This window comes from Neolamprologus brichardi, chromosome 17, assembly GCF_056152115.1.
Source record: "Neolamprologus brichardi isolate AB-2024 chromosome 17, ASM5615211v1, whole genome shotgun sequence".
Classification (NCBI taxonomy): Eukaryota; Metazoa; Chordata; class Actinopteri; order Cichliformes; family Cichlidae; genus Neolamprologus; species Neolamprologus brichardi.
The window spans coordinates 30,414,928-30,428,409 of NC_142120.1; the positions used below are offsets into that span (position 1 = coordinate 30,414,928).

Consider the following 13,482-nt stretch of genomic DNA (forward strand, 5'->3'; position numbering starts at 1 on the left):
TATATACAGTCTATGGGGGTTGCACTGCCCCCAGGTGGCTAAAATGTAATGTAGGTTTGAAATCTTGAAACCTACCAAAAACATAAGTTTATTTCCAGCAACCATGGTTGAAACTTCCTGGTCAGTGCGGTAATATAAAAGAAGGACTGTAAGGAAAAAAAACTGGAGTAAAAAAAAAGAAGGATGTTTAATGAATTATTTATTATTGTTTAATTTCAAAAATATGTTTGATCAAAAGGTTCAGACTACACTCATTTGAAACAGCAGTTAAGAATCTCATCACATCTTCCATTTAGCAGCTTTTTCTGCAGATTTGCTTGTAGAGAGTCGAGTATTTCTCACAGGCAGTCATGTGACGGTAATCACGGTGTGGTTTTGCTAATAGCTGATGACTACAGTTTCTGCTTTCCTGCTCCAGAGAGTGACAGTGAGTAGTGACCTCAGCAGAATGTGGCCACTTCTTGAACCGATAACAAGTCATCTGATATAATGACAGGCCCATTTGATGAATGGGTCTGTTTTTAGGCAGGCAGACGTCCGCTGGGGAGCTGGCCTTGGGCAAATACAAAATCCCAGAGGTTACAAAGGCAGATGGATGGACTGCAGTTCTCTGTCACTTTTATGGCTTAACTACTTGTCCCTGGGTTAATAAATCTAGATTCATGACTGACAGCTCCAGGCTCACACCACCAGGTACTGCCACCTTTGTGCAACCTTGGTTTAATCAGAACCTCTTCACGACTCCACATCTGCTAAATACATGACATAAAAATAAGGGCAATTTATACTTAACTACTTTGCTCTTTTGCCACATACTGGCTCTCTAAACCTCATGAAGCATAAAGGACAGGGATGGTTTGCAGAGACACATTCGCATCAAATTGATTTTATTCCGTGGTTTTAGTTCACTCTGTGCAAACCACCAGCTCATTGAAAAGTAATAAATTCTGATGAGACAGGGCTGTTCCCATATGAAGCGAGGAGCCAGCCACAAATTTAAATCAACTTCTCCCCCAGCATATTTTTTTATTCTCTGTCTGGCTGTGACTGGTGGAGATGAATTTCCAGCACTCTTAGAAAATAACAACACCTTAAAGTCGTCGTCGTCCCAGCCTCGGCTATTTAAATAATCAAACATCTACCCTCAGCCATCTGAGAGATGAAACGCATCCTGTGCTACCTTGGTGCCCCTGTCGGTGCAATAATCAAAAAGAAGATAAAGAAAAATTGTGTTTTCTTTCAAGTTAAAGAAAAATGCAAAAAGAAATGTGTCTACCTGTATTGTGAAATGAAACAAAGCAAACAGTGAGGGTGTGTGTGGGAGGAAGGAGATCCAGATTGTTTCTCACAGATGATAATGGTGGTGCTGCTGATGATGCTAATGATCTAAGGGGTGAAGAGTCTTTGCTGGGGAAAAAATAATAGCCTTGGTCATTTACTCAAATGTTTAAAATGACATATTTATCCAGCAGGTGACCTCTGTTTTGTTACTAGCAGCAGCGGCAGTTGCATAATGTTCTTAAATGGTCATTAAACCCCCAGTTAGAAATGTAAGTTTAATGGTAAGAGAGCCTTGAAAATAAATTCTCCTCTTCATGAATTGATTAGCAGAGGATGAGTGCTGGGCAAGAAAGTAAAACTTTTAATTTCCACTGTGGCTGTTGACAATCACGACACAAAACACTTTCCTTGGCCTACTTTCCAACTTACGTATGAAAAATTATTGGATTTGTCTGCATTATTCTCACCTTAAAGTGACTCTGTATTGTACTGTAATTTCGCTTTAGTTATCACCATCTTTCGGGTTAGTCTTGTGATTGTGAGTGAGTGGATGAAAAACGTATTTCAGTCAGAACTACAGCAGTCAAAAGATTTTTATTTTCATCTTCAGCGATTTCCATTTGTTCACATTTGCTCTTTCTGGGACCTCTCTGTCCTTCTCTGTGCATACATGCAAAGCGAGCTCAAAGAGAACAGAGCAGCCATCAGATAATGGCGCTGATGAGGTCAGAAGCACCGTGGAATGAAGCAGCTGTGGTGGAGGTGGGTTGCAAAGCAGATGTGCAGCAGCTGTATGCAGGCTAAAGCAGCATAAATACCATGCCTGATATGACTTATGCTAATTGGATTTAAAGATGAATAGCAGCTCAGCCACCGGCTTATGTGTGCTGGCACTAAGATCACCTGTTCTGCCTAAATTGATGCTACACACAAATAGCAAAGACGATTTCAATCAAACTCATTTGGTCATTAAACAGCATCTAAAACCTTCTACCTCAGCACCTTCCATGTCATTACAGATACCTTGACTTTAAGTACACACATTGCCTGAAACATCTTGTTGTGTCCAAGGCTAAAGTCTTTGTTTGAGCTATGGGAGTTAGTTAGGGTAAGGACTGGGTCGCCAACGAAAGAATTCGTTTGTGTAACATGTTGTCTGTCCACATCGGGAAATGAACTGACTCATAGCTGTTCTGGAAAGTGACGAGTTCAGCGGTTCACTTCCTCACCATCACACAGCTGTTCGTTTAGTTTGTCAGGTGGGTATGTTATATTGTCATTTTGGAAACGTTCGAGAAATTGGCTCAGTGTGTGCGTGCTTGTGTGACAAAGTGGGTATATTGACAGATAGAGACTATTACAGAATGGACAGAAGCATCCCATCCTCCTTGTAGGAAACATGATGAATGAGATGGCAGTTCTTTGCTGAGCTGACACCTGCTCATTGCTTAGGAAGCATAATATGGACAGACAACAGATTGTTAGACGGATGTTAAAGACTCCCACTAATACACATTACTCTGTAGATCAACTATATGAAGCAAAGTGAAATTGCTGGCTTTGCGATTGTTAGGCTTCATGAACCTGAACAAAGTGGGTCTGCACCAACACTGTCTTTTCATTCAAATTTAGGTCATTTTCAGGCAGTAATATAAATACGTCCACTATCTATCCAAACAATCAATGCAGCTGAGAAAGTGCTATGCCTGTGGATGCCCATCTTTACAGTCGTCCTCCTGATTGTTTTTTTATTATTATTATTTGGCCAGCTGTGTGCACAAAACCATCTGATCCTTTTGTTTTGTTTTTTAATCTGAGATGTCACATACAAGATTGCCCTTATTTACAGTATCGTGGAAGTAGACTACAGTCATTACAGTGGGAAGCATGGGGCCATGACATCTTACTGAACCACATCAACTGTGGAGGTCCTGAAACCATTCACTAAATTCCTCCCATCAAAAACTAACAGCTCATATGCACTCATGGACTGAACAGCAGCAGTGAATAGGAGATGTAGCACACTTGTTGCAGACAAAAATTCTATATCTGTTATACAGACATGTTCAGTGGTTTCTTTTAAAGAAATCTCCTCACACCATGAAATCACTTTTTAAGGATCTTTTTCTGAACCTTAAAGAAGCTCCAGGATCCTATACAGCTTCCCTGCCTCTCCAGGACGAGCCCACAGTCTCTCCCACTCTCGTTCTCATGAGAAAACATCAAATGCTGAAAAATGATAAAATAAGAAGGCAACTGGAATTCCCTATCTCTTAAAACTTGACAGCCGTAAATCCCCAGAGGATATGCGCTCCCTTTCAACAACAAGCCCCCGTGGTGGTCGGATTAGATCCAGCCAACTGTTTAATTCACTAAATTTACTGCGCTGAGCTTCTCCTTGCCAAACCCGGAAAAACAGGTCAGATCAGTTAAAGCTTTCGCGGGGCAGACACGAAATATTTCTTCCTTTTAAAATCATTTGTACCATAATGACTCGAAAAAATAATCAAGAAATTAAATCCAAATAAACAAACTGTAATGTGTTTTATGAGTTATTATAGTTATTCATAATAGCCTTTTCAGGGTTTTTTTTTTTGTGAATTAACAATCTGCTGAATATATGAGAACAAAGACGAAGAAGACTTTTTCTTTCTTTTTTGCCAGCTTGCAGGTTAATTAGCGGGGGTGTTTACAAAACATATTATTCTCATTCATTACAGCTGAGTGAGTCCAGGTGGAATAGTAAACCACAGGGATGACTTTCAAGAAAACACCCCACTCTACATCTCTCCTAAACAGCGCCAGAGGCGCGCGGAGCCGCTCACCTGCACCTGTCCCACAAGAGCCGAGCAGCAACGAGGCGATCAGCGCGATAATCCCAGCAAGTCTTTTATTCCCTCGAGGCATGTTGAAGGGACAGGATACTGTGGGGTATAATCCCGCCTGTCTGAGGGTAGCAGTCCGTCCGTCCTCCACCTCCTCCCCCTCTTCTGCTCTCCTGTTCGCTTCTCCCCTCTGCTCTCCTCCAGCTGCGCTCCGGTGCGCTGCGCCGCACCGAGTAGCCTCGCTGTCACAGTGTACAGAGGCAGACCGGTGCCCAGCGGAGGGAGGAAGAGGATGCTCACACGCCGCTTGTCCTCCGCCAAGTGATGGAGGCAAAAGAATGGAGCCGTGAGGAGGAAGGGCTCCTTATTTTTCTTTCTTTCTTTTTACGATACTGTCGCAGGTCCGAGTCCAACGCACTGCCTCCCTCACTGAGATGAAAGAATCTTAAGAGTTCCTTCTGGGAGTCCCAGGACTGGTTTAGTGCCACCACCACGGCGCAGTGAGCGCACTTGATGTTTAACTCTTTAGGAAGCTTTCCCCGTAAAAGCAACACAACTGTCACGTTTATTTGAACAGAAGCAGGAAAGGAAAGGATAATTCATAAGGAGACTATGAGGCAGTTTTGAGCTCACTCTGAGACACCCGAACAAAACTGCTATTTTTTAAATTTGCAGTTTTGATCACTTTGTGGTCAATTTTAGTGTGTTTGTAACGATTTTTTAAAAATCGCTCTTTCTTCTTTTAAAAACAAAATGTATTCAAATGTCTTTGCTTTACGCTGGACATCAAATATTTTCCACTTTATAAAAAAAAACATTATTAGCATGATTCTATATCAGGCTACATACATGTGAACATCACAAAATTACGCCCAAAGCTACTGATCCAAAACTCAGATTTAAGGTGAACTTGTTCTTCTAAAGCACATTTTTTTAACTTAAGGTTCTTCAAAATTGTCCCTGCATCAAAGCTTAAGCAGCAGTTTTATTAATAGGGTCACTTCAATAGCTTTTCTGTTCTCTAATGTTACACATCACTGCATCATTTTTGTCTCGTTTTTTGATGTTCCTTTTATGCAAATCAGTTTATACAACGAGGTTTTGTATAATTAAAAGCAACAAAGAGGGGCCCTGGGCCTTCACAGCCATATCTGAATAATGCACTTTATGCACAGATAGTCAGCACAGCGATCACTACATTCTTGTTTTTTTGTTTTGTTTTTTCACAACAATCTGGGGAGTTTACAGTAGGTCACTCAGGCACTCCGACTCAGTCTCCTACAGCAACAAATAAAATCTCCACAGAGAAAATACAAGCATCTCGAATATTCGTGGAAATTTAATACACAAGTATTTCAGGTGTTTTTGTGTGTATCGAGTCCAGTAACCAAGAAATACTTGGAGAATGTTACAAGCACACAAACATTCATCTTTTAGAAATGATTGAAATTTGTTTTTATAAGCGCATTAAAAATAGAATGAATATGTTCCTTCTCTCAATAAGAGGTCAATGTTACAAGTACACAACTCCCCTGAAAGTTCACGGTAACCTGAGAAAGTACAAACTATTCCAAATAAAATCTGGTAGAGGATATGTTGTCGTCCTTGGGTTTCCTGGGGAAGTACTGTGTAATATATTTTTCCTCAGGTCTGTTCTGGCTAGATATGAAAATGAGGCTGAGTTGAAAAGAGAAAAAATTGAAGGACACCAAAGAGTGAAGGCTGGCTTTGACCCAGAGACATTCGTGGCTGTGAAGCACTTGAGCCAAACAGACACCTTTTAGATGCTCTCTAACTCAGTACATATTTAATTTAATGATTATTCTAGCCTGACACACCTCATCAGTCATTTTGATGTGCTGGAGAGAGGTGAAATGCCAACTTGATTCTCTGGCACAGCACCAATACACTTGGTAATTATGCATGTACTTTTTCAGTATATATTCAGTGAGTAAGAGTTTGAATTTCAAAATAATAATCAATCAAAACTACATTTAATCCCCAAGGTAGCATGAAGTCTTGTACAAACTCATTGTAAAGGTCCACAAATATGTCCAGTATTTACTGCTGACCTTCACAGTTGTGAAAACTGCAGTGGAGCTTCTGCTGTTCCTCATGAAGGTCACTGGTGGGTGCAGTAATAGTTTAGCCTTGAATGTGATTGGACACCTTCAAACAAAATGCAAATAATAGACATGGCTCTAGGTTTTGTTTGCATTTTAGAGGGAACACATGGGCGGGTGTGGAAGTGGGGGAGGGCAGGCGAAATCTCCGGGCCTCCTGGATGATATTTTGGGCATCAAACAGTGGATGCATGCTGATGCTGCAGTTTGTTTGCTGTGAAGGTTTTTCTTTAAATATAGCTATTGACTCAATTTAGTTCACTTCATCCATCCATCCGTTCTCTTCCGCTGATCCAATTCAGGGTCATGGGTGGGCTGGAGCCTATCCCAGTTGTCTTAGGGCGAGCTGGGATAGGGTTCAGTCACTTCAATTTATTTAATCACAGCAACAATCATCTCAAGGCAATTTATATTGTAAGTTAAAAACCCTGACATTAGATGACCTATGAGCAAGCACTCTGGCAACAAATGGGAATGAAAAACTCTCTTTTAACAGGAAGACATCTACGGCAGAACCATGCTCAGGAAGGGTCGGTGATCTGCCACGACTATTTGAAGGCGATGGTTGTGGAAGAGAGTCAGAGCATGAAAAGACCAGGCAACAAAAGAAGTTTGACTTTCTTACTTTTCATCAGAAACCACAGAAAAGTATGGAGAGTGTCCTCAGCAGCCAGAAGAAAAAAGGATGAACAGTGAGTTTTTTGTCAGATTCAAAAAGGTTGAACTTTGCTGTGACACCAAGACAAGTCCCGCTTTTGGAACTGATCACAGCCACAGAAACAGAAATTTGAAAGAACAACCTTGCAGACATTGAAGCAGAGCAACTGCAAATGAAAGTTTCGGCCTGACTCGGCAATGCACAGCCCCCAGCATCCAACATCAGCATGGAGGAAATTAAGGCACTCATATTGCTTAGGAATGACAACAACACTATTATTCTTCCAGCAGACAAGGGTACTTGTCTATGGTATGGTACTGAACTCCATATCCAGAACACCTTGGATTTTGTTGAGAAAGTGAGAGGTCATTATGGAGGCAGATAAAACCATGGTCTCGTACGATGTTACATCTCTCTTCACTTACATTCCAGTTACTAAAGCGTTGGAGGTAGTTCATAAGAGATTACAGGATGACCTCAACCTAAGCAACAGTACCACACTCAGCACCAACCAAATGTGTTTGCTCTTTAACTGTGTCTTCATCTACATGTTTCACATACAAGGGTCAGTACTACAGGCAGAAACATGGGTGTGCCCAGTTTCACCCATTGTAACCTGTACATGGAAGAAGTGGAAAAGAGGGCTGTGTTATCCTACCCTGGAACACCACAAAGTTCAGGTTCAGGTATGTGGATGACACCGGAGTGAAAATCAAATCTCAGGACGTACCACATTTCACGGATCACATTAACTCGGTGGACCGACACGTCAAATTCACCAGGGAGGATATGAAAAGTGGCAGGTTAGCCGTCTCAGACTGTGAGATGTCCGTCAGTAATGTCAGACATTTAACAGTGGATGTGTACTGTAAACCAACACATACGGATCAGTATTTAAGGTTTGACTCTTAGTCATTATGTAAATGTGCTCTTTATAAGGTTACAGAAACCTACAGTCAGCTGAGAGTAAAGAAGTCACTTGGATGAGTTTCTCCCACTGAACACGCTACACCCAGATGAACAGAATCAACTTTTTGGGAGAGAGACAAATATGAAGATTAACTAATGATAAACTGCAGAGTGGTGTATAAACGCATAGTGGCTGAAAAGAAGAAGTGCATTGTGGGAAGCCAGATAACAAACCGAGAATTCAGGGTCACTTGATCCAGTACTAACTATAAGCTTTATTAAAAAGGAAAGTTTAAGGCTAATCTTAAAAGTAGAGTTTGTCTATCTTCTGAATCCAAACCGGGAGCTGGTTCCACAGAAGAGGGGTCTGAAAGCTGAAGGCTCTGTCTCCCACTCTATTTTTAAACACTCAGAGCAGTATTCTATTAGAGTATCTCATAATTATTTAATAATCTAAAGTCATTTATAAACCAATGGGGTTTTCATAACAAAACATCTGCTTATGTTCAGATGGCTTTGTATATTCAAATCATATCAACCATATCTGTGTTGTGGGATCATTCTCAAGAATCATGTAGGCTACATTTCACATTTGTCAAAGTCATAGTAGCATAAGACAAGGAAGCCAAAGAGCAAACAACACTTTGAAAAATATTACAGAGTGGCTCCTAACTTGGCTGGCTTTGAGACTTTTTGAGTGACAAAATGCTCTAATAAGAGTCCTCTTCTCCTCCTCCATCTCCACCACAGCCTGAATGCTTGGTGTTAGACGAGATGCCGTTATGCTGAAGCTGACCAAGCTGATAAATCTTTACACTGCGTAGCAAATTGTTATGCAAATAAGATTTTAGTGTCATAAACATTCAATTTTTTGTTTTCAGTTAAACTCATCGGTGGTATTGTGTCTCGGGGCTCTGTGGATCACTGATATCAATCTCAGACAGCTGTCATAATTAGTTTGGAACAGGATGAGCCCAATAAGATAAAAACTACTTAAGAAGGATGTTCCACATCATTAAGCATGCCACAGGTTTCAAGTAATATGGGGGAAAAAAGCATCTCTGCTGCAGAAATGTGGTAAATAGAGCAATGCCTTTATTAGAAAATTAGATATTATACAAAAGCTTAAGCATGATTATCGTACTGTGAAGAAACTTGTGGCTGAGTCAGAGCACAGAAGGGTTTGTGGAGACTAAGACATAGAGATGAAGGTTTCTGCCAGACAGATTAATCAGATTAAGAGAACAACTGCTAAAATGCCATTACAAAGCAGCAAGCAGGTAGTTAAAGCTGCCACGAGTAATTTTCAAACAGTCTTGTTAACTGATGATTGCCACCCAACTATGGATGGTCCTGATGGATGGAGTAGGCGGTGGTTGGTGTATTGCCACCATGTCCCAACAGGGCTGCGACATCAGCAAGGAGGTGGCAGAGTCATGGGGAGAGAGTTGGTAGGTCCCTTTAGGATCTCTGAACGTGTGAAAATGACCACAAGTATGTAGAGTTTCTCACTGATCACTTCCTTCCACGGTCCAAAAAGAAGAACCGTGCCCTCAGTAGCAAAATTATCTTCAAGCATCACACTGTCAGGGTAGAACCTTAAAGCAGGGGGGAAAAAATCTGAGCTTAAACAGCAACTTTATTGCTGACACTCCCAAAGTTGGCTAAAATAAATCTTTGGCATGAACATCAATTAAGAAACATGGTAACCTGGAAATAATAGGTAAAACTAAGGCACTGGGACTGCTAGAGCCAGAGAAAGAGGGACACAGAGGAAGAGAGGGAGACAGACAGAGCGAGGGACAAGATGAGAGAGGGAGCGTGCACGGGAGACACTGAAGACAAAACACAGGGAAAGGGAAACATTAAAGGAACTAACCTAGAACCACAAGAGTTAAACACAATGAGCAGGAAAACTCATAAAAGGTAAGAAAGCGAAACTAGGAAACATAAGTCACTCTAGCAATACTGCAATAATGATTAACTAAGATTCAAAGGTCCACAAACACAAAACACAGAGTCAAAGCACCAGAACCATGACGGACAATGTACCATTTGATGCTGCAAAAATACCTCTGTGGCATTGGCTGCTATGGGCATAACCTTACTGAGAACTGATGGAGCATCTGAGATCCATGATGGATGGTTGCAAGAATCGTGAAGGTTAGAAGGGGTTAATATGTAACTTGACCTGTTAAGATGTTTATGATTGAAATAGCTTTCAGTAAATATGATTTCCTAATGTTGCACTTTCAACAAATGATCATTTTCAGCTCTTTACAACCAGTAAAATGTTTTGAAACTCTGTTGTGCATAATAATTTGGATCAATGGATTCTTAGGGGGGGGAGGGGTTGTTTGTGCAAAAGCACAGCTATCATTGGGAGGTTTGTTCAATAAAATTTGAATTGTGCTCTAACGATTGATGACTTGAAAAATGCATTTGCATTTATGGTTTGAATAATTATATTTGTAACCAATGATTCAGTGGCTGCAAAAACTCTGCTGCTGAAGAACAGAAGCATCGGTGTGATTTTTTTCCCCCCTGAAAAAGTCATTGCACGATACATTTTTATGCAATTTTTTAAAAAAGGCAGCTGTAGCAAATACGACTCAAATTTAAAGTTTGTCAATTGGTTCAATAAACTCTCAATTTTCACATAATTAGAATTTTCTGGGAATTATTTTGTGGTCAAGGCTTTAAAGGGTTAACTGCAAAATGCCGTAGTCGCTCAGCTTCCCTGTTTTGTATAGAAGAATATTACCAGAATACAACCACTTGGAAACAAGCTGAGTTAAGTCCCTTGTTGCACAGCGATGCACTGTAGACTGACTCAAACTGACTGCAATCCTTTGTCAATTTGTCTGCATCTATAAGCTACACGGCAGTTATTTGAATACCTTTGCCAATTTGTCTGAAAGGGACTGCAGTCACTGCAAATCGAGCCCTAGTTCCCCCAGGTGATCTGTGCAATAACCGTGTGATAGAAAGCAGTTGTCCAGAGGTTAGTCTATGGGCAACCAGCCGGTTGCAATCAGTCATCAAATACAAAAAAATAAATAAATAATTCATTGCAATCACCGGTAACCACTGATTTTTCCTGGTCACAATGTCTTTGCTGTTCTACTTGTGTGACTGAACCATAACAGAGAAGACTGAATGAGGTTGCCTGTCAGGAGCACCTATTTGTAGATTACTTTAAGTATTTTAAGTAACTTTTAGGTGATTCATGCCTATGCGGTGCTTTGTTGAAAAATCTAGTCACACTTGGAAAAAATATATGTATGAATATGACTAAACCAACTCTTTAACATGACACGTATAAATGTGGGGACTTTCCATTCTGAAGCATTAAGGATTCCATCACAGTTTCACCCCACCTAAGATGCAAGCATAATGCATGCAAAGTAAAGTGATTTCCATATCATTTGCATATGCATGATTATACAGGTGTAAAGAGGCTTATTTTGGCAGAAATCCATCTGCACGGCTCCATTTTCCTGCTCTACTGTACCTCTCAAATGAACACTAACAAGACCTTAGAGCTGAGCCAGAATGAGCTGCACGCCGCCCAGTTCATTTCCCCACTGATTCGGTGCACTGCCAGCACTGATGAAGCTGCTGCATGATCATATTCAACAAAGCATGCTGGGTAAGAAATGATAGCTGGCAGCAGAAATGAAAGGAGGCACCTGTTCTTACGCGGTAAAGGAGGGATGGTGAGGAACAATGACTCTGAAGTGATACACGAGGAGAAGAACTGCGGCGAGAAACAGCAGGTAACATCAATCCAAAGGGAGGAGTAAGTGGGGAGTGACAGTGGTTTACACACACGTAACTGCACACACAAATGGAGCAACTATCAGGCAGCACATAGAGGAATCAGTGAACTATGTAATGGTAATATCAGCTATTTACAAACAAAAATAAAGAAAGGTGTGCATGTCCACAGTAGGTGCATGCTATAAATAAGAAGTGGCTTGAACTCTTTATTTTCACTGTCTTAGGGAGAACTTTACAGTGTCGACTAATGCAGCAGGCTTCCAGAGGTCAGGGAGCTCAGGAAGTGAACATAGAAGTCAAATTCAGGTTGTCACATGAGTTGTCTTGGGTGACATTGCCAGTGGGGTAGCACACCGGTAGTTCATAGGTTCAACACAAGGCTTTACACATCTACACCAACATATTGTAGAGTTGTACTGTCATGTGGGGGTGGTGTCAAAAATGTTTGGAACAATAGGCAGTGTGGTGTCCTCCTATATGGCTTTCACCTTAGCCCTTGCCAAGGAGAAGACAGAAGTCATAATGTACAAGTGAACAGAAACCTCTCTGTGTCATGTTTCGGCTGTGTCCAGGCAGGAGAAGGACCCAAACGCAAGACTCACCACACCGGAATTAAACTCAAAAAGCTGCTTTATTGCAGAATGGGACGAGAAATATAACTAAACTAAACTGGGACATGGATAACTGACACACAGGGAAACACAGCCATGAGGGAGACTACGACCCTGACAAAGAGAAACACAGGGCTTAAATACACAGAGGGATAACGAGGGAATGAGACACAGAAGGAGAGCACAGCTGGGAGTAATCAGGCTGGACGAGACAAGGGAAGCAAAACTAGAAACACTCACATGAGACGTGGACCTTCAAAGTAAAAAAGGAAACACACTGACTGAACTCAAAACATGTAAACTTAACAGCAACTGAGACAGAACATAGGGAGCTGAAACATGGGACAGAAAGGCAAAGTAGACACAACATGAACATAACGACGCCCACAGGGAAAGAGCAAAACAGAGCACCGAAACACAGGACCTCTTTCAAAATAAAATAGAAAACAATGAAACACTGACATGACTACATGAACTTGACAACATAAGAAACAGACATGAAACACATGAAGGATAAAGGAGACTTAACACAAGGGTTGAAGACACAAGGGGAATATAATAAGCAAATGAACATAGAAATCTAATGAGCTTAAACATAAACTATAAACATCAAAATGAACTAAAACTCAAAATGCTGGGTCATAAGACCCAGGATCGTGACACTCTGTGTCATACCTTTTCATACCTGTTTTTCTCTTTTGATAAATTCCACAGTTGCTTCCTTTCTGTTCAAGCAAACCTTTGAGCCAATCAACATTCACCAGAATTGTGGCTAAGGAATTCCCACATAAGACACCAAAGTTACATAAGACTTGCACATGCGTGAATTATTCACAATGTAAACAAGCCACTCACTTGTTTACATTTTCCGTTTTCAAACAGCACAATAATAAGGCATCCAAAACAACACTGTAAACAGGAGCAACGTCATCATGAAACGCCATTAAAAAAAACCTGTCCCATAGACACCTTGCGTTTTGTTTTTGCTCTTTCTTTTTTTAAAAAATAAATGAACCAATTAATGAAGTGGGATATTAATAAACTGCTCCATACAGAATTACAACAAAGACACAGGCAGCAGAATTAAAACTGCAGTCACCTATATCATATGTTGAACTAAATGACAAGATTTCTCTGACCATAAGTGCTAAATGCCAAGTCTAACCAAAATAGTTATAAGTTAAAGTTTGTATTTAGGTTATTTGTAATTTATTTATTTATTTGCCTACACTTCCCTGGACCACATCGAATGATGGCACATTGTTCTCACACACTCTGGAGTATACTTTGGA

The 13,482-nt window shown here is 40.7% G+C and overlaps 1 protein-coding gene across 1 annotated transcript in view; it reads right to left on the minus strand.

Moving 5' to 3' along the window:
* Nucleotides 1-4,516, minus strand: part of LOC102776796 (contactin-associated protein-like 4) — a 114,930-nt gene extending 110,414 nt beyond the window's left edge. Inside the window, exon 1 of the mRNA XM_087831096.1 lies at nucleotides 4,107-4,516. Coding sequence (XP_087687222.1) covers nucleotides 4,107-4,188 — 82 coding nt within the window. The 5' untranslated portion in view covers nucleotides 4,189-4,516. The remainder of the gene's footprint in view (nucleotides 1-4,106) is intronic.
* Nucleotides 4,517-13,482: the final 8,966 nt, after the last annotated feature.